This window comes from Mastigoproctus giganteus, chromosome 4 (genome assembly GCF_048544385.1).
Source record: "Mastigoproctus giganteus isolate SK-2022 chromosome 4, ASM4854438v1, whole genome shotgun sequence".
Classification (NCBI taxonomy): Eukaryota; Metazoa; Arthropoda; class Arachnida; order Uropygi; family Thelyphonidae; genus Mastigoproctus; species Mastigoproctus giganteus.
Window position 1 is genome coordinate 191,551,697 of NC_143578.1, and position 20,240 is coordinate 191,571,936.

General features: G+C 36.5%; 1 protein-coding gene across 1 annotated transcript in view; it reads left to right on the plus strand.

The window, feature by feature from the left end:
- Positions 1-20,240, plus strand: part of LOC150087285 (centromere protein I-like) — an 85,150-nt gene that overhangs the window by 61,033 nt on the left and 3,877 nt on the right. The window contains exon 3 of the mRNA XM_090372437.1: positions 8,492-8,786. Within this exon, the coding sequence (XP_090228563.1) occupies positions 8,492-8,786 (295 nt within the window). The remainder of the gene's footprint in view (positions 1-8,491; positions 8,787-20,240) is intronic.

Genomic DNA, 20,240 nt, shown 5'->3' on the forward strand with positions numbered 1-20,240 from the left:
CGTAATCTGAACAAGTGCTAGGATCCCATCAGAATTCAGTGTTCTCAACCCATTCAAGGCCTTATACGCCTCAATCAGATCACCGCATAGTCTGCATCCAATGCAATTTGCAGAAATTAAGTCTCTCTTGGTAAGAGGATCCCTTCATTCCCCTCACCAATCTTGTTGCCCTTCTCTGTACACGCTCAAGCAAATCTACATCCTTCCTAAAATGAGGCCTCCAGACCTGTATGCAGTACTCAAGGTGCAGCCTGACCATTGCCTTATACAGAGGGACAATCATCTCGTTCTCCCTGCTAACAAAATTCCTATATATCATTGACAATACCTCATGACCTGCCCTGGCAGCCTGTCTTCATTGTTCAGAAACCTTCATATCTGACTGCACAATTACTCCCAGGTCTTTTTCATTTTCTACCACCTTAAGTGTAGTACTACACAGTTGGTATGTTTCTCTGTGGTTACTTCTACCCATGTGCAGTACTTTGCAATTGTCAAGGTTAAACTTCAGTTGCCACTTCTTACCCCATTTCTGGCCAAATTATTTAGATCCTGTTGCAGTAGCACACTACCATTACTGTCATTAACAACCCTGCCAACCTTTGTATCATCTGAAAACTTCGACACTAAGCCTGATATACCTTGATCAATATCGTTGATAAATATACAAAACAACAGTGGACCCAAAACCGAACCCTGTGGGACTCCACTAATAACATTAGTCCATGAAGAGCAGCACCCATTAATTACCACCCTCTGTCTTCTCCCACCCAACCATCCTTTTATCCATTGTAGCAACTTACCCTTAATACCATTCTGCTCAAATTTGTACAATAGTCTTCCATGCGCAACAGTGTCAAAAGCTTTCCTGAAATCCAAATATATGATATCAAAATTATTTTTTTACATCCAGTTCCTTTGTAACCACATCATAATATCCTATCAAATTTGTCAGACAAGACTTTCCCTTAACAAACCCATGCTGTGTCTGAATTATTGCTGCAATCTTGTCTAGATGATCCTGCAATGCATCTTTAACAAGTGACTCCATTATTTTACCCAAAACAGAAGTTAAACTAACTGATCTGTAATTACTAATGTCACCTTTCGATCCCCCTTTGTGAATTGGGGATACATTTGCACATTTCCAGTCCGTGGGGACCTCCCTGAGTCCAAAGATGCTCTCATAATTATGTCTAAGGGTTTGCTTAGTTGCTTTTCATCCTCCTTTAATATAACTGGATAGATCCCTTCCACCCCAGGTGCCATCCTTATGTTTAACTTCAACAATCTCTCCTCCACTTTGCTCTCAGTTATTATAATATCATTAAGCACCCTGCTACAATTTGATAACCTTCTTCCATTTTAAAACCTTAATAACTCCTCATGTGTGAATGTAGAAGCAAAATACTCATTCAGTTTGTTTTCTATCTGAGCAGAATCATCAACAGCCGAACCATCGATATCCAGTGGACCAATCAGATTCCTCCCCTTCCTTTTAGAGTTGATATAAGTAAGGAAATCCTTGCTGTTTTTCTTAGCATCTTTTCCCAAAGATTTCTTGTAATCTGCCTTCGCCTGCCTAACCTCCTTTGTGACCTGATTACAGAATAGCTTATATTTGCCATAGGCTTCTGTGTCGCTTGATAATTTATATGCATCCCGTGCATTTTTCTTCTCTATGTCATCAACCTTTACCCCTGGCAGATATACCCTGGTCCTGTTACATCTATCCTCTTTGCACAATATGTTCCCCGTTTCCCTGACAATAGAGTCACCTACAACAACTAGTTCCTTTTGGGACCAGTGCATTCTGGCTTGGGGGTTGTTGCTGTGTTGCGTGATGCTCAAGTGCAAGCTCTGGCATTGATGTGGGCAGCTGAGAGCTTGATGGACCCCTCAATTTAAATCCTTTGAGGGCATCCACCCTGTCTTTCAAGCTCTCATATAAGCCCATAATAATGCCGAGTTGTTGCCTGATTTCCTTGCACTCCTTACATCACGCACACATAAAGACATTCCCCTTGACAATATCATGTCCCGTTGATTGCTCCACAACAATCAACCACATGCTGGCTAAAGGCAAACTTCTGCACATCTATCCTACAACTGGCTTTCCTCAATTTGAATTTACGTACTCTCAGGAGATTATTCTCAGCAAGAGGAAGAATCCCTAGCATTGAGTGCTCAAACCATTCAAGGCCTTATACTCTTCAGTCAGATCACCTCGCAGGTGCCTAGACACTGTAATTTGCAAAACTTAAGCCTTTCTTCGTAAGATCAACCCTTTGTTCCATTCACCAATCTTGTTGCCCTTCTCTGTACTTATTCCAGCAGCTCTACATCCTTCCTAAAATGAGTCCCCCAGACCTGTATACAGTACTCAAGGTGTGGCCTGGCCACTGCCTTATACAAGGGGATAATGACCTCCTTATCCCTGCTAGAAAAATTCTTGTATATTATTGACAAGACACTATGAGCTACTCTTGCAGACCGTCTGCACTTCTCAGAAAACTTCATATCTGCCTGCACAATTACACCTAGGTCCTTTTCATTCTCTACCACTGTCAGTGTAGTACCACACAGTTGATACGTTACTCTGTGGTTTCTGCTTCCCATTTGCAGTATTTTACATTTGTCAATGTTAAACTTCAGTTACCACCTCTCAGCCCACCTGCTCAACTTTTCTAGATCCTGTTGAAGCAGTGTACTGTCATTAACAACCTTGCCAACTTTCGTATCATATGCAAACTTGGACATTGAGCCTGATATACCATCGTCAATATCATTAATAAATACAGAAAACAACAATGGACCCAACACTGAATCCTGAGGGACTCCACTAATAACTTTAGTCCATTGAAGATCAGTGTCTGTTGATTACCACTCTCTGTCTTTTCCCACTCAACCATCCCTTTATACATAGTAGCAATTTGTCTCCAATGCCACACTGCTACAATTTGTGCAGCAGTCTTCCAGGTGCAAGTATCAAAAGCCTTTCTAAGATCCAGATATATGATATCAAAGTTATTCTCTGCATCCAACTCCTTTGTGACCACATCATAGTATTCAATAAAATTGGTCTGACAAGACTTCCCATTAACAAAATCATGCTGTGTCTGGCCTATAACTAAAGTCTTGTCTAGATGATCCTGCAGTGCTTCTTTAACCAATAGGTCCATTAATTTCCCTGGAACATAAGTTAACTTGGGAGTAACTGTGTAATCAAACACAGTTCTTAACATTGTGGATAGGTTTGTAGTTTATCTATGATCTATGATATTCAATTTTATAACCTTAGGGGGCTCACATCCGGCGATTATGGGCTTGGCACACCAAGGGCCTGAGCTGGATATCATCATTCTTCTCTTTCTTGGTGATTCCCTTCTACTTCTTACTCTTGCTCTCTCTCTCTTTTGGCCGGTGTCTAGATGATCCTGCAGTGCTTCTTTAACCAATGCGTCCATTAATTTCCCTGGAACATAAGTTAACTTGGGAGTAACTGTGTAATCAAACACAGTTCTCAACATTGTGGATAGGTTGGTAGATCAGTATGTGGTGTTTTATCTATCATCTATGATATTCCATTTTATAACCTTAGGGGCTCACATCTGGCGAGTATGGGCTTGGCACACCCAGGGTCCTGAGCTGGATATTTATTATTTTTTTTTTTTTCCACAATTTTGCATTAAAGAACTTTCTTACTTTAAAAAAATTACTTCTTAAAAAGTTCCATTTTGTTTAAAATCATGAAAATAAAATTATGAAATAGTAAACTATGTAAAATCTGGGTTCTAAAATCTGACACAATTAAAAAAAATCAACACTTTAAAATCGAGAAATATTAAGAAATAAATCTCATATCAATTATTACATTTGTCTTTAAGAATATATATAAAAAAGAAAGGCAGTTCTCTATAAAGATTTTTGCAGTCAGCAAGATTTAAACTGCATAGATAATTTTTTGGTCTTAATTCTGACAATAGAACAAGCCGACCTGGCTAGCCTGGTGGGTAAAGTACCTGCTTGGGAACCCAAAGTCGCAAGTTTGAATCCCGCCTCAGGGCTTGGATCAGAATATTATGGCCACAGAAGCTGATGCGCCAACAACTAAAAAAATAAATAAATAAATAATAGAACAAACTTGTATTTGCAACAAATTGCACTGCTTTCAAACAGTCATCCTCACCAAAATGTTCATCAATCTGGTTATTTGTTTAAAAGATGAGACTTCTGAGAGCCAGTTTCATGACTAACTGATAACTTATCAAACAGCAGGTAGTCTCTAGTGGCAATGCCGCGACAAAACAGTTATAAAATGGTTATTTGCCATGGGTATACAAAATTATAGTTTTCAAAGTTGAGGCTGTCTGTTTTTTCATTACAGACCACTTGCTATTTGTTGAGGGTTCAGCTAGTCCTGATAGCTAATCAGGAACCTTTTTTTCATATTTCCCTTGCAACTCTTTGCAAGGGAAACTTTATTCTGCTTTAAGTGTTAATACCATTGCATTATTATTTTAATGGTCTCAATGGTTTTAATTTTGCTAGCAGATAAAATAGTTCTGCCAACATAACTTCTCTGAGGCTATATGCTATCTCTTATTCAGTAAACTTCATAAATTATTACAAACTGCTCTTGCAAACTTCATGGGTTTGCAACCAGTTTGACATCACTTTATGACAGTAGAGAGAGAGAGAGAGAGAGAGAGAGAGAGAGATTGAGATTGAGATTTAAAATACCCAGTGTGGGTACAGTTTGAAAAATATGTGTAATCTGTAGTTAATCCCTTCCACAAGCAGCAACTTCCTAATGTGCACAGGAATAGATTTAATTCCATGCAACCAAGGCTTTTTTCCCTCTGTTATAACTAATTTTACAACTCGTGAGGTGCAGATTCAAGTAGTGAGAAAACAACAGGCAGATCAAAGTCACTTACTTAGCTTTTCACTTATTAAAGCTATGGAAGAGAAGGTCTGAAGAGTGACCTTGACTGTCTGTTGCTTTTCTCTCTCTCTCTCTCTCTGCTATACTTATAATAGAAGCAAAACTGAAACTTAGCAATCTTTGTAATTACATGAAAGAAATTAGTTGAAGTAATCCACAGTATTAAAAGCAAAATGTCACATAAACCCATAATTATTCCCTAAGAAGAATAGTTAATTTTTTTCTTATTCTCCTTTGCGAAAGTATTTTTTTTCTCTGAAGCACAATCCATTGATATTCTGACATTTTCTTGACTTTGTTTGTTGTCATTTATTCACATTTAACAAACCAAACTGTTATTTACATTTTAACTGCTAGTCTGTTGTTCAATAAATAAAATAAACCCTTGATTTAACAGAGGAAAACATTGGACTGACACCAGAGTGTATTTAGACTCTGCTCATGATGTAGTGCAAACCAGGAAATCATGAGTTGTGCTAGCTAACAGCATGTGTCCCAATCTGCTTATGAATATGCTCACTTTAATATCAATATTGTAAAGTGCTCATCTGTGTCCTATTTCTCTATTATAACCTCACTTACAGTGTATTGTCAAAGGCCCCTTATAGAACTGGTATAATGAGAAGCTGTGTACATCCGAGTGTTTCACAGAAATTAAAGCTGTTAGAGGAATTAGATTTTGATATATTTCTTTCCTGCATCCTTGAGGAATATGGTGTGAAAAAAAAACAAACTGTATCAGATATTGTGAAAAGCAAGGTAAGCATAAGGAGTCTAACTCTGAAGATTTGCTGGTATCTCAACTTTGGCTTCTTAGCTTTGACTGAATAAATTTTTTCCAGGTACCACTATATGGTCATGGCAAATTATATTATGCTCGCTATGTACTGTGTATCAACTAATAAATTCAGGGTAAATAGAAGCTTGGTTTTTATTATTTAACTTTATTTTAATATTTCTAATATGTACATATACAGAGCAACTGTTTAAATTTTCAACTGTATGGGGAACAAATTTTCTTTAAAAATAACTTTCAATTTAACATACATTTGGAAATAATGGACAGCCCCCCCCATCCCTTTATTAATCCATAAATTCTAGAATTTACCATCATCATCATCATCATCATCATCAGCCATTTTCAATCCACTGCAGGATGAAGGCCTCTCCAGCAACTTTCCAGTTCCTTCTGTTTTGAGCACTGGCCATCCATTTACTACTCAAAAACTCATGAATTTCATCTATCCATTCCCGCCTTTGTCTTCCAGGTTTTCTTCTAGCTCCTCTTGGGTACCATTCTGTTATTTTCTTAGTCCATCTGTCATCATGTCTTCGAGCTATGTGTCCTGCCCAAGACCACTTTAGTTCTTTAGTTTTGATAAGAATGTCCTTTACTTGAGTTTGCTGCCTAATCCATGTGTTTCTCTTCTTATCTAACAGTCTGATTCCCAATATAATTCGTTCCATTCTTCGCTGTGTAGTTCTTAGCTTCTCTTCCATTCTTTTGGTGAGTGCCCAAGTTTCACTTCCATAAGTCATGGTGGGGAGTATACATTGATTCATTATTTTACGTTTCAGACAAACTGGGATATTGCTCTTCAGTATGTGACTATATTTCCTGAATGCTATCCATCCAAAATTTATTCTTCTCTTGACTTCCAGCCATTTATCATTATTACAGCTAATAACTTGTCCCAGATAAGTATATGACTCCACCTTTTCAATTACTGCTCCTTCAATCATTATTTCCCTTTCCGTGGCATACTTGTTCATCATTACTTTTGTTTTAGCCATATTCATCTTTAGTCCAAAATCCTTACTAACTGTGTATAACTGATTAAGATTTTCCTCTAATTCTTTGGGATCGTGGCTTATGACCACAATGTCATCTGCAAATCGTAAATGGTTTAGGTACTCTCCGTTCACATTGACTCCTTTCTGCGACCAGTCTAATCTTCTGAAAGCTTCCTCAAGGGTAGAAGTAAACAGCTTCGGAGATATTGTGTCTCCTTGTCGAACTCCTTTCTCGATTTTAAATTTGCTACTGTCTTTGTCTAGTCTAATAAAGGATGTAGCACTCTCATATATTTTCTTCAAAATCATAATATATGGAGTATCTATGCCTTGTCTTTCCAGTGCCCGAAACATTGCCTTATGCTGTATGGAGTCAAATGCCTTTTCATAATCCACAAATGCCAGGCATAATGGTGTTTTATATTCATTTGCTTTCTCCATTAGCTGTGATATTACGTGAAGGTGATCCATAGTTGAGAATCCTGTCCTAAAGCCAGCTTGCTCTTTCGGTTGATTCTCATCAAGTATTCTTTCTAATCTGTTAGTAATGACCCTTGTGAACAACTTGTAGATATGGGATAACAAGCTAATTGGTCTATAATTTCCAATTTCTGATTTATCTCCTTTCTTATGCAGCAAAACTATGATTGCATTATTCCACTGCTTAGGCATCACACCTTTTCTAATGCACTTTGTGAAGAGCCTTGCCAGTTTTTGTGTTATGTCTCTTCCTCCCAATTTTAACAACTCTACAGTAACTTCATCTTCCCCCGGGGCTTTCTGATTCTTCATTTTCTTCAATGCATGTTCTACCTCATCAGGAAGAATATTGGGTATGTCGTATGTGTTGCTACTTTGCAATCCATCTTCCCCACTGCTGGCATCATTCCCCTGCTCCTTGTATAATTCTCTATAGTAGTCTTCTGCTATTTGAATTATGCCTTCTCTGCTGTTTATAAGTACACCATCGCTATTCTTCAGTTTCAGTATCATTTGTCTTTCTGTATTACTGCTCATGGCTGCTGATTTAAATCCTTTGTTTTCCCTTAATGCTTGTTCTACTTTTCTTGTGTTAAATCTTCCTATGTCCTCTCTGAGTCTCTTTCTAATGGCTTTGCATAACTCAGTATACTCAATTTTCTCCCTGTCAGTGTTTTTCTTACTCTTCATTTGTCGTCTTTGGTTCATCATGACAAGCGTTTCTTGACTAATTTTTTCTTCTTTGGATTTCTGTTTCCCTATAGGTTTCTTGGGCTTTATCACTTTCAGGAAGTTGTAATATTCCTCGTCAATATCTTGGTCCTCAGCAGTCTGCAGAAGCTCAAACTTGTTCTTAAGTTCCAGTACATACTGCTTTTTCTCCTCCTCTGTTATTTCAAAGACCTTTGTATTATTTACTCGAGTCAGTTTTTTCCTTTCCTACATCTATATCAAGTGTACATCTTACCATTCTGTGATCACTTCCAACATTTACCTTATTCAGGACGGTAACATCATTCACAATAAATCTTCTGTTAGTGAGGAATTTACCATATAAAAGTTAATGGATGTAAATGAGTTCTGGTGGTGTTGGTGTTATTCATTGAAATGTGCTTCTCCAGAACCGCTTCACCATTAGATGCACCTCTCTAAAATCCAGCACCTCTCAATCCTCAGGGTGAAAAATTTTAAAGAGTAAACTGTGTACTTATTTAATTAGAAAAGTGTGTTATCTTTATTTGTGAAAATTCTGTTTTATTCTCTTCATAGATACAGAGCTGTTAAATCATCAAAAGTTGCTTCTAAGCAGTGGCCACTTCTTCAAGAAGATATTGATGTTCTTAATAAATATATTTCAGATATTTGCAATGTATTACTAAGATGCAATGCTTTCATTTTGTCAGAGGATTCCTTCATATTCTGCAGTGTACTCCCACAGCAGCTTAGAGAATCTGTGAAAAACTTGCATGTGAGTTTCAGTCTCTATGCACATCCTGCACTGTTACCATTTGCTAAAAAGTTTAAAGAGCAAAATAAATTGCTTCTACTTCCATACCTGTTGGAGGTAAGTTGTTTTCATATACACCCTTAATTTTACCTGTTTTGTTTTCTGGCAGAATCTAAAATCCTTAAAACAGTAATACCCTTCTTTTGTACCTGGTATAATTTTGCTTGCATTTAAATGTCAAAATTCTTGCATGTGATTGTGCATGAAACTTACTGTTTATTATTGTGACACTAGTAAAATACAGTACAGGCAGTTCTCACTTTACGAGTTTTTGCTATATGATTCCTGGGTTTATGAGTTTTTTTCCCCAAGCATCAAGTCTCAACAAAATCGAAAATATGAATTAATTCCAAAAAATGAATGTTAAACATTCATAAGTACTGCATTCCGAACCACGTGCATTGGTATACAATACAGTGTACCCCCGTTTTACGATATCAGTTCCAGAGACACCATCGTATCATTAAAGTACCGTAATGTGAACCCAATAACACATTGTCTTTTTCGTAATTCGTTTCAAGATCTCGGAAGTTGAAATTTTTGCTGTATAACTAAGTTATTTCTCTCTCACATGTCATTTTAAGGTCACAAATGCGACCTTAAGGCCATATAAAAGGTTGTGAGTATGGTTTGTAAATTGTATTAGTAACCAATTTAAATCATTAAAATGCACTAAACTTTCATCGTTATCATATGTTCCATTATAAGAATCAATTTTAAACACCTTTGTGATATTTTTTCTAAAGCACTTTTCTGGAGGTCATGACAATAAAACAATAAAAAAAAAAAATTTCACTTTCCAGTTTATTTGACTTTTTTGTTACTTACTGCAAGCAATTATAAATGGGTAGTAAACTCTATCTTCTTGCATTTGCAAAAATACCGATAGCTGGAATTGTGTGGTTTTTTACGTTATTATGGTGAAATGTGTTTCCCCTTTACTGAAATTTTCAATTGTATAAAAAACATAAATAAATTTTCAGAATATTCTCTTTGTTCCTTTTTTTTTTTAAGCTTCGTAAATTTGTTACTCCTCTCAAATCGTGTTAGTTGCAATTTGTGCGTTCCATTAAAAATGCTTATGCAGCAAGCGTGAAATTTATAATTAAAAGAGAAGATTATCTTGGAAACAAACACCTCTTGAAATGTTTTTGAAGAAGTTGGTTTGTTGCACAAGGAGTCATCAAGTGCCAAGCCAATAATGAGTGATCAATCAGTGTGCATTTAGTCGATGAACGTTCATTAACATTTGTAAGTCTTAAATAATTTCTCAATTATAGTTTGCTTGATTTTACAGGCTATGTTTTCATTTCTTTTGGTAAACGATCATTGTTTAAACATAAACTAATTAGGTAACTAATTTTATTGTTGAGAACGTAACCCCTGTTTTTAACCTTATGTCTATGGGAAATAAATTCCCGCTTTACGAGCACGTGCTAGGAACGAATTAACTCATAAAGTTGAGAACTACCTGTACTTAATGATTTTTTATTTATGATATAAATTTTTCTATAGCACAGGATATAAAATTAAGTTGTATCTTAAGTAATTTGAACTAACTGGTATCAACTCTCATTGGTGAAGTAAATAATAACAATCTTAGCTCTGAGTGGTATCGTGTACATGTTTTTAAAGTGGCTTGAAGGGAACCTATACACTGTAACTTTTCAAAACAGTTTGTAAGGCTAATTTTTACTGAAGAAGAATAAAACTGAATAGAGTGCTGTGTCAATGCAGGTAATATAATAGTTTTAGAAAATAACAATACTGTGCATTATGTTTTTCTTTACTCTCTGGGGGCCTTCTTGTCTCTGTAGTGACAGTGACAGGTTGAGCTAACACTCTTCACAAATGGCAACTTTTATCCACACATCAGCAATATCCAACTTGTGATAAACAAGAAAGTGAAGCTGTTATTTATTAAAAACTCAAAAGTACTGTTTGATTGGCTTTGGAGCTGTTTGTATTAACAGTAGTATTAGCAAGATGTAAAGGAAGAAGCTTCACCAACCAAAAAATCAGTCAAATAAAATAAATAAAGTAAATAACCAATATTATCTTCCCTCCTTAAATTTAGATAAACTTCCAACCTGCACAAGAAGGACGAAAGTTTATTTCAGTCAATTGCTTGTTGACTTTATACGATACAGTTATTCCTTTTCAATTTAAATTTATGACCCTTATATGCATGAATGTGACTAAGCATAAAAAATGTTTTGGCATTTATAAATGCCTATTTAATGGCGCCTCCGTAGCCAGGTGGGCAGGAGCAGCAGCAGTGCGTAGCACACTCTTCTTGATTAGACCGGGGTTTGAGCCCGTGACCACCAAATACGGAGGATGTGGAAAGGTTAGGGAATGACCACCACATATCCCTGGAGCAATATGGCTTAGTTGCTAATGCTCCTAAAAACCAAATAACAAACAAACAAAGCTGCTACACGGCACTCCTTCACAAATTCTCCATCAAAAAATGGTTTCGACCTTTAGGAAATTTTTTGAGCAATGATATACCGTATTTCCCCATGTATAAGACACACCTTTTTTTTGAAATATTTGGAGTCTAAAAACTGGATGTGTCTTATACAGTGGTTGTAGATTTTTTTTACTTTCTTTTTCGCGCTAATTGTTTCGCACTTGTTACCGGTATATTAGGTTACATTTTGCCACGTTCTGCTCAGAAAAGATTTTCTGAATACAGTACTGAATTCAAGTTAAAAGTGATCCAGTTTGCAAAAGTGAATGGAAATCGTGCTGCTGAACGTAAGTTTGGTCCTCCTCCAACTGAGAAAACAATCCGAGACTGGCTACGGGAAGAAGAAACCCTACTGAAAATGCCATGGCAGAAGAAGGCCATTAGAGGCAAGTCAGAAAAATGGCCTGATTTGGAGAGGGAATAGAAGATATGGATTGAGGAGCAAAGGGCAATTAGAATTCTTGTGTCCACAAAGATGGTTCAGCATGAGGCAAGAAGAATTGCTGATGAAAAAGAAGTTACTGATTTCAAAGGAGGACACAATTGGTGCTTCAGGTTTATGAAACGAAATGGACTAAGCATGCGTACACGCACCAGACTTGCCTGAAAGCTATGAGCAGAAGGTCCTTGAATTTCATCATTTTGTCATTCAATGTCGGAAGACACATCAGTTTGATTTGGGACAGATTGCAAATATGGACAAAGTCCCTCTTCAATTTGATGTCCCAAGTAACAGAACTGTTGATAAGAAGGGGGTGAAAACTGTAACTGTGAAGACAAGTGGACATGAAAAGAGACATTATACAGTTGTTCTAGCTTGTTATGCCGACGGAACCAAGCTGCCTCCTATGCTGATTTTCAAACGCAAAACAATGCCAAAAGAAGACATTCCTCAAGGAGTGATTGTCCACGTTCATGACAAGGATGCATCAGGATGGGATGAAGATCTGGTCTGAGAAAGTTTGGAGCAGGAGACCAGGTGGGCTCTTACACAAACCTGCCTTATTGGTGCTTGATCAGTTCAGTGCAAACATAACAAAAAATACAAAGAAGATTGCTGCAGAGCAAAAAACAAAACTTGCTGGAGATTTGACATCCCAGCTCCAACCACTTGATGTCAGCATTAACAAACCCTTCAAAGCTGCCATGAGAGACGAATGGAACCAATGGATGAAGTCTTCTGGGGACAATTTGACACCAGCAGGAAGAGTGAAGAAACCAACTATAGGAGAAGTTTGTATCTGGGTGAAAAGATACTGGGATAATATCAAGATTGAGATCGTTGTCAAGTCATTTAAGAAGTGTGGCATTTCAAATGCCATAGATGGAACTGAGGACGAGGCAATATATGAAGACAGTGATTCGTCATCAGACACAGATGAGGACAAGCTAATGGATGGGAGTTTTGACAGTGATGAGGAGTTGTATGAATTTTATGATGAATAGAACTTGAGTTCAATAACTTTTTGTAATACATTTTTTTTTTTTTTTTCAAATTTCGGGCCCCAAAATTAAGGTGCATCTTATACGTGGGAGCATCTTATATATGGGGAAATACGGTAACTAGCTTTGACATAACTCTCAGCATCCTCCAATACTTTCTTTAAAACTGATTGTTGCGATTTTAATGATTTTTTGAGAAGGCTCAGCTTGTCTGTGCATACCTGACCTTGGAGACTGACGAACTTGATTGCATGTTTCATGTCATAGTGTTTTTTCAAATTGTATTCCTTGACAGTGGATATTGATTCCTGGCATATTAAACAAACAGGCTTTCCATCAGTTTCCACAAAGAAGTATAAATCAGTCCGTTTTTTGTTGAAATTGTGCGACAACTTCACTGTAAATATTTTTTTTGCTGGTGCCCGCCAATTTGAATTTACTAGGATCTATTATTACTGTTGTTAGGTTTTGATATAACAAATGTAATTAAAACTTCACTAAATGATTAAATTCACTTAGCTTTAATTTTATAACACTCAAACAACATAAAAACTAAAGAATTATTAATATTAGTCATTAATAATCAAAAGTTCGGAAAGAGCATGTCGCAAGATCAAATTCTAAATGACTGAATGACTGAAATCCACACAAGCGCAAGTATATATATACCTTGACAGTTTCTAGAAAGGTCCAGAGACTCGAGAATACTTTATTGGTAAACGCTAGAACTATAAAGTATGCAAAAATGTAGCAGCCCCACCTGTGCATGCTCGTTGAGAAACTGAGACTTCCTGCTTAACTGATAGGTGGTGCAGGAGTTGCTACACTCCATTTTGCGCTATTATATATATTATATATATATATATATATTTGGAAATTTTGTTGTGTTCGTGGGCCACAAGTGGCCCACGGGACATGGTTTGAGAACCCCTGCTCTACACCAATGTCACCTACAGCTTAGGCTGTACTTTCTTACCTCCTGGCTGAAATCTATTGCTCGAACTGCAGCATCAAAAACAGTTTCAATTTCTTGTCAGACCAAAGCATGGTGGAGCCAACAGCTCAGCCTTGAATTTCAAAATAAAGAAAGGATATATGCAAAAGGAAAAGCAACATCAGACCCACTAGACAGGATTGTATACTCAAGAGCCCATGTCCAGTTCAACAGAAGTAAAACTAAAACCATGAACGCTTACGTAGACAAAATAATCAAGATTGAGAAGGCACCGTTTAAAGCAAGGCATGATGAATTCCCTCAACAACTTAATCCAATTGAATGGCTAGACTGTATCACAAGATTTAAGCCACCAAAGTCAGCAAGATGTCCTCGCTTCCATCATCATTACAAAAAGAGAGCTTATCCAGGCCATCAATGATATCCCACTAACGTCTTGCACGGGATATGATGGGTTTCCACAATTTATCCTTAAGAGCATTAGTGTTTTCATCATTGATGTACTCCTAGGAATCCTTAATGGAAGCCACAACGGAAAGTTTCCCAACAGCCTAGAATATATATTGTCCGACCAATCCCGAAAACACAAGGAGGAAACCCAGTTTCACAATTCAGGCCAATAATGAAAGCCTCATGTCTCCTAAAAGTCATGGAGAAATGCCTTCTTCCCATTCTAACCAACCAGATTCTGCCATGTGAGTCTCCATTTATTCACTATGCCTTGAAACGCATTTCCACCGTTACCAACCTGCTGGCAACCACCAACACCATTCCAGTTGGCTCTACAAAATAGGGCTGAGATGACAATTGTTTATCCTGGATATCCGGTCTGTATTTGACAGCATAGATGTCCAGGCCCTCATGCAACTTTGTGAGGAGGGATACCAGGTCAAAGGCAATATACTAGAATTCTTGAAGTCGTTAATTACAACTACGGTCCTTCACCTGACTGCGAATAAAAATCATTCATAAGGAAAGTTTGTGTACATGTTTCCCAGGGCAGAGTTCTTTTTGGGCTCCTCTTTACAGCTGCTATCCACCCATTCTTGTGCCAGCAAAAGGAATTTATAGGTTATGCAGATGACTTGAAGCTCTATCCGATCCGTGGGTCTGCCCGGCCCGATTCTGCTTCTGAAACCATCATTAACAGCCTTAACAATCTTATTACATACGTAGCTCAGTTCTCTCTAAAGATAAATCCAAATAAATCTGCACAAGTGGTGCTTTCACTTAAATTAAACCCAATGCAACTAAACCTGGAAATCCGAGGAACCCCCCATCACCTCAGTAACCAAGCACAGAGATCTCAGTGTTATCTTTGACCCTAAACTCAGCTTCAAACATCATGTTGCAGATATTCACAACAAAGTCTGCAGATCCAGATGGCTTGCCAAACAATGCTTCCGTCATGTCGAAGACCCCGAGTACACACTCCAATACATATACCCCTTTCTGCTGCCAGTCATCATCTACGGATCTGAAATCTGGGCATCAGCAACAAAAACCACGCTAAAAACCATTGGATCTGATAAGTACTGGATTCTTCGCTGGGTCCTCTTCAAGCGTAAACTTCCACCCCTCACACACACACTTCAGATATTATCAAACTACTTAATTACAGGAAACTGTCGGAATGGATCTTCACCCTCTGCTTACTCATGTCAATTAAAATGATAGCCGGTGAAATCAATTCACCAAGTTTTTGGCAGATGTTTAACTGGAGGATCCCACCAAAACCCTTAAAGGCCCTCCCCTCTCTGCAGTCTGTGGCACGGAGGCTCAGGATAGGCTACAGATTCTTGCCCATGGAGATGCTCCACCATGTCCAGGAGATGGAAATCGACTACAAAACGTTCATAGAGGACAAATCCTACAGAAGACGTATCACGAGGGAACAGCTTTCGTCTTCAGCTAAGTGACTGCCATCGTTTTTTCGTCACGGTGTATGTAGAATAAAAAAAAATAATTATTTCCATTTCCCGTGTTAGTAATTTGTTTTATGTAATTTTTCCTCTATTGGTTAATTTTTATGAAATTTTTTTTAATCCCCTATCACAGTTATGAGCATTGCATCAGGCATCCATGTAACTAGTCATTGATTGCAATAAAGATATCATTCATTATGCTATGAGAGTATTTATATCTGTTTTTTTATGTCATATATCTGGTGAAGCGTTGGAAACTATGAGCAGCAGAGTTTAGTCATTCGCTTCCATGAACCCAATTTTCCATGACATTTTGTTCTCTTCATTTCATATTATGCTTAGTTTAGTTCCAAGTTTGGTAAGAATAATATCAGCTGAAACTGTGCGATTTATTATTTTGCTTAGTAAAATGTCAGTAAAAGGAACAGCACTGAAATGGGCAGAAAACCAGGATGAATGCGATTTAAGGAACTTGAAAGATTTAGCAGGAAAAACAAAGAGGTTACAACAAATGAAACAAAAATGATTGAATCATTATTTTTAAAAAATTACTTTAAATTTTTTTCCAAATAAATACCTATCTCAATACATATACATATGGTAAATATGCGAATTTTTATGCATAAGTTATTGTTGGGTTTTTTTTTATGCTGTTTAAAGTCTTTTTCTGTTACCTTAATACATTATAACTGAATTTATTTAATTTTACCTTATGTTCGATTATCTAAAAAATTTTTCTATGCATAAGAGATCTGACATTAATTATTCCAGATAACAGACGCTCTATGTATTTATGTACAGCAGGCCCTCGTTATAACGCGGTTTGCTTTATGCTGATTCGCTATAACGCTGTGGTGCCTCCGTAGCCAGGTGGGCAGGAGCAGCAGTGCGTAGCACACGCTTCTTGATTAGACCTGGGTTCGAGCCCGTGACCACCAAATACAGAGGATGTGGAAAGGTCAGGGATTGACCACTACATATCCCCGAAGCAATATGGCCTTAGTTGCTAATGCTCCTAAAAACCAAATAACAAACAAAACAAGCTATAATGCTGTTCTTATATTATAACCCGTATCTGATTATAATGCTGTCACAAATCACTATAACGCTCTTTTACCAGCGTACAGATTGCATTTTTGGCATATTTAACAAAAACGTTTCAACGGATGGGGAAGATAACTTGAAAATGAATAGCAAAACAGCATTAAAACGTTTCCCACGCTGACTTGAGAAATTTTCCCACGCTGACTTGAGAAATTTTCCCACGCTTAGTGAAATATTCTCGCACGCTAATTTAATTGCAGTACAGTGACTTGTTACGTAGTTCCTAGATCAACATTTTTAAAAAATGATCAACTATATATTGCTTGTAATATTTGCGTTATATACATTTATCCGAAGTCTAGTCATCACTCAGTACAGTATTAGACATCGTGCGTACCGGACAGTTTACTTGAACATTGTATCGTAATTAATGCAACAAATACAGCTACATTTTCAAAGAGTTAATAATGGCGGTTAAGAATGAAAAAGCAACAACATCTGGACTCAGTGCGAAGACTACAAATGTAAGAAAAAGACTGAATTTGAAAATTAAATTAGACGTTTTGAAGCGAATCAATTCCAGTCAACAACAAGCAGATGTGTGCCATGATTTAGGACTGGCAGGTTTAACTGTAAGAACAATTATAAAAAATAAAGAATTAATTTTAGCAGTGGAAAGACAGCTGTTCCACTGTAAGCAACTAGGTCCAGGCCTGCTATTAGGATTGAAATAGAGACTTGAACTAATTTTATTGAAGGTAATATCCAATGCAGAATTCAGTTAAATATTATATAAAAAAAAAAAAAAAAAAAAGATTAACCTATATGATGATCTGAAGAAAGCTTACCTAAAAAAAAAAAAAAAAAAAAAACAGTAGAACCATTTAAAACTAGTAAGGGCTGGTCGAATAGATTTAAAATCCAGGGAGAAGTCGCAAGTGCAGATCAAGGAGCCGAAATTTTCAAAAAATAACTTGTTAAAATTATTGAAGAGGAGTGTTGTATGTTATACTTCTCAACAAGTTTTTAACAAAGATGAAGCAGGACTTTTTTGGAAACGAATTCCTAAAAGAAGTTTTATATTGAAAGAAGAAAAAAACATGCCAGGTTTCGAAGTGTCGAAGGATCAGTTGACTTTATTGTTTGGTGGTAACACTGCAGGGGATTTTAAATTAAAATCCCTTTTGATTTACCAGGAAGAGGGCCAAAATCAACATATTTTTCATGATTAAATTAAATCAATTTAGATCAATTAAATTCATGATTTTAATTGGAATTTTAAGTTTAATTTTGATACATAAGTAGTTACCAAATAATTATATATGTATGTAATGCAGAATATTTTATATGTACTGTACAAATACAGTGGTTTCCGGTTATTTGGGCCACCGGTTAATCGGGGCAGCCGTTTATTTGGGGCAAATCTTAAAAAACAAAAACCAATCGAGAAAATAGCCAGGGTTTACTTCGCTTAATTGGGACAAAATGCCGTTTAATCGGGGCAGGAGACCTCAGCACTGGAGATTTCCCCACGATTGTCTCCGGCCGTACCACGTAGTTCGGTCGGATTTCTGGAGGTCACAACCATAAAACAATAAAAACAATTAGCAGTCACCTATTTATTGGGCTTTTCTGTTAGTGAAATCTATCATAAACGGACAGTAAACTCGATCTTATTGAATTTGCGGTAATACCGACAGCTGGACTTCTGTGGGTTATTATGGTTCCATGAACTCTTCAATCAAATAAAAAAATTAATTTTCAGATCTTCTCTTCAGTCCTATTTTTAAAGCTTCGTAATTTGTTACTCCGTTCTCACTTGCACGTGTTGTGTTACTTGCAATTTGTGTGTGCCGTGTTCGTTGTTATTGATTGCTTATCTTTTTACTGTTTTAAATTTTAACCCCCACCCACAAATGTCAACTAGTTTAGTTAGTATGTACACATTATTACAGTACGTATTAATTCTTCCGATTATCACGTATCATTTAATTTTTTAATTGGTAAGGTAATAAAGAGTAAATTTGTGCTTAATATCTTTACTTTTATAGCCTGTGGATAATATTCCTCCTATTTTCGCTAATTAGAATCGCTGTTTAATAGAATTAAAATTCAATTCACAAACGTGATCACAATGACCGGCGCTTACTACACATCGTATAGTGAACGGAACTTTACTGTGGTGAATTCGTCGTAACGTGATTTGATTGTACAGTGAACTAATTGTAAGGGGGGGGGTGCACATTGTATTTTTAACTATTTACGTGAAACTTCGGATAATTGGGGCAGCCGCTTAATCGGGCCAAAATGCACTAGTCCCAATGTGTCCCAAATAACCGGAGTCGACTGTATTTGAATATTAAATATTTTTACCGACATTTGTGCATCTTGTCACTATTATTGATTAGGAAATATCCAATGGCACCGACCGCAACTCACAAATACATATGTTACCTTATGGGAATGCTGCGCTCACTTAGCGCGGATTCACTTAGCACTCTGTTTTTCCAGAACGAATTATCAGCGTTAAGCGGGGGTCACCTGTATTTAACATATGCTATAAATATGCAACATTGATACTACATTGTTTTCTTATTGATCTAAGAAAATCCTTTTCCTAATATTATCATAAATGAACTTTATTACACTAGAAATTTTAGAAAAGAAATTTAAAATAACTAAACAGAAAATATAATTCAAACTACTAAATCTCATAACATTGAGGTTAAACTGTGAGTATTATCCAATAAAAGCTTATTGAAAATTGTATACCTTTTCTATAATCACATAACATAATTCTGTAGTACACTTTGTTTTTACTTTGCTACACATTTTACAAATATATATATATATATATATATATATATATATATATATATATATATATATATATGGTTGTAATGTATACATTAAATACACAATGCAACCATAATACTCTAAAAATTATTATTATTATTTTTTTTTTTCTGCACACACATCATTTGCTTGTATCATTTTTACTGGAAAATTGCTCCTAATACAGGGTAATCCACTTTTATGTTTCAAGTAATACAGGGTAATCCACTTGAAACATAAAAGTACAATGATGTTGCATCATTATACTGCTAATTTTTATTATTTGTTTTATTATAGATATGAAAAAGTAATGTTGGGAGTTTATTGATTACTATGCCACTACTAAATGCAACCAACAGAGGTACTATTACTACTGTAACAGACATTTCAAAATTGCACCAACTACCAAACAGCGAGCAAAGTGTGTTCAACAATAGGCACAGTTTCGGAGGATTACACGAAACTGTGCCTATTGTTTCAATAGGCACAGTTTTTCAGGCTGCTGTATGTCCGTGGGACATACAGCAGCCTGAAATGTTGGGTGTCAAAGATTACATCCTCCTGTTTGGGTTGCTGACAAACTAAATAAATATTTTGCACATCCAGGCACAAAGAAATTTTTATGGATAAACCAAAGGGGTAACACCAGAAGTACACCAAGTTATAACTAGACTAAATGGTTTTATTATAATTTAGAACAGGGGTGGCCTGATCTCAGCTTTAATTTTGGTCGATCATGATGAATTTTAAATATATATAAAGAGTAGATTAGTTAAAATCTAAATGTCATTATTATTATGCGCCCCACTGCATATGCTTATTACAAATCCATT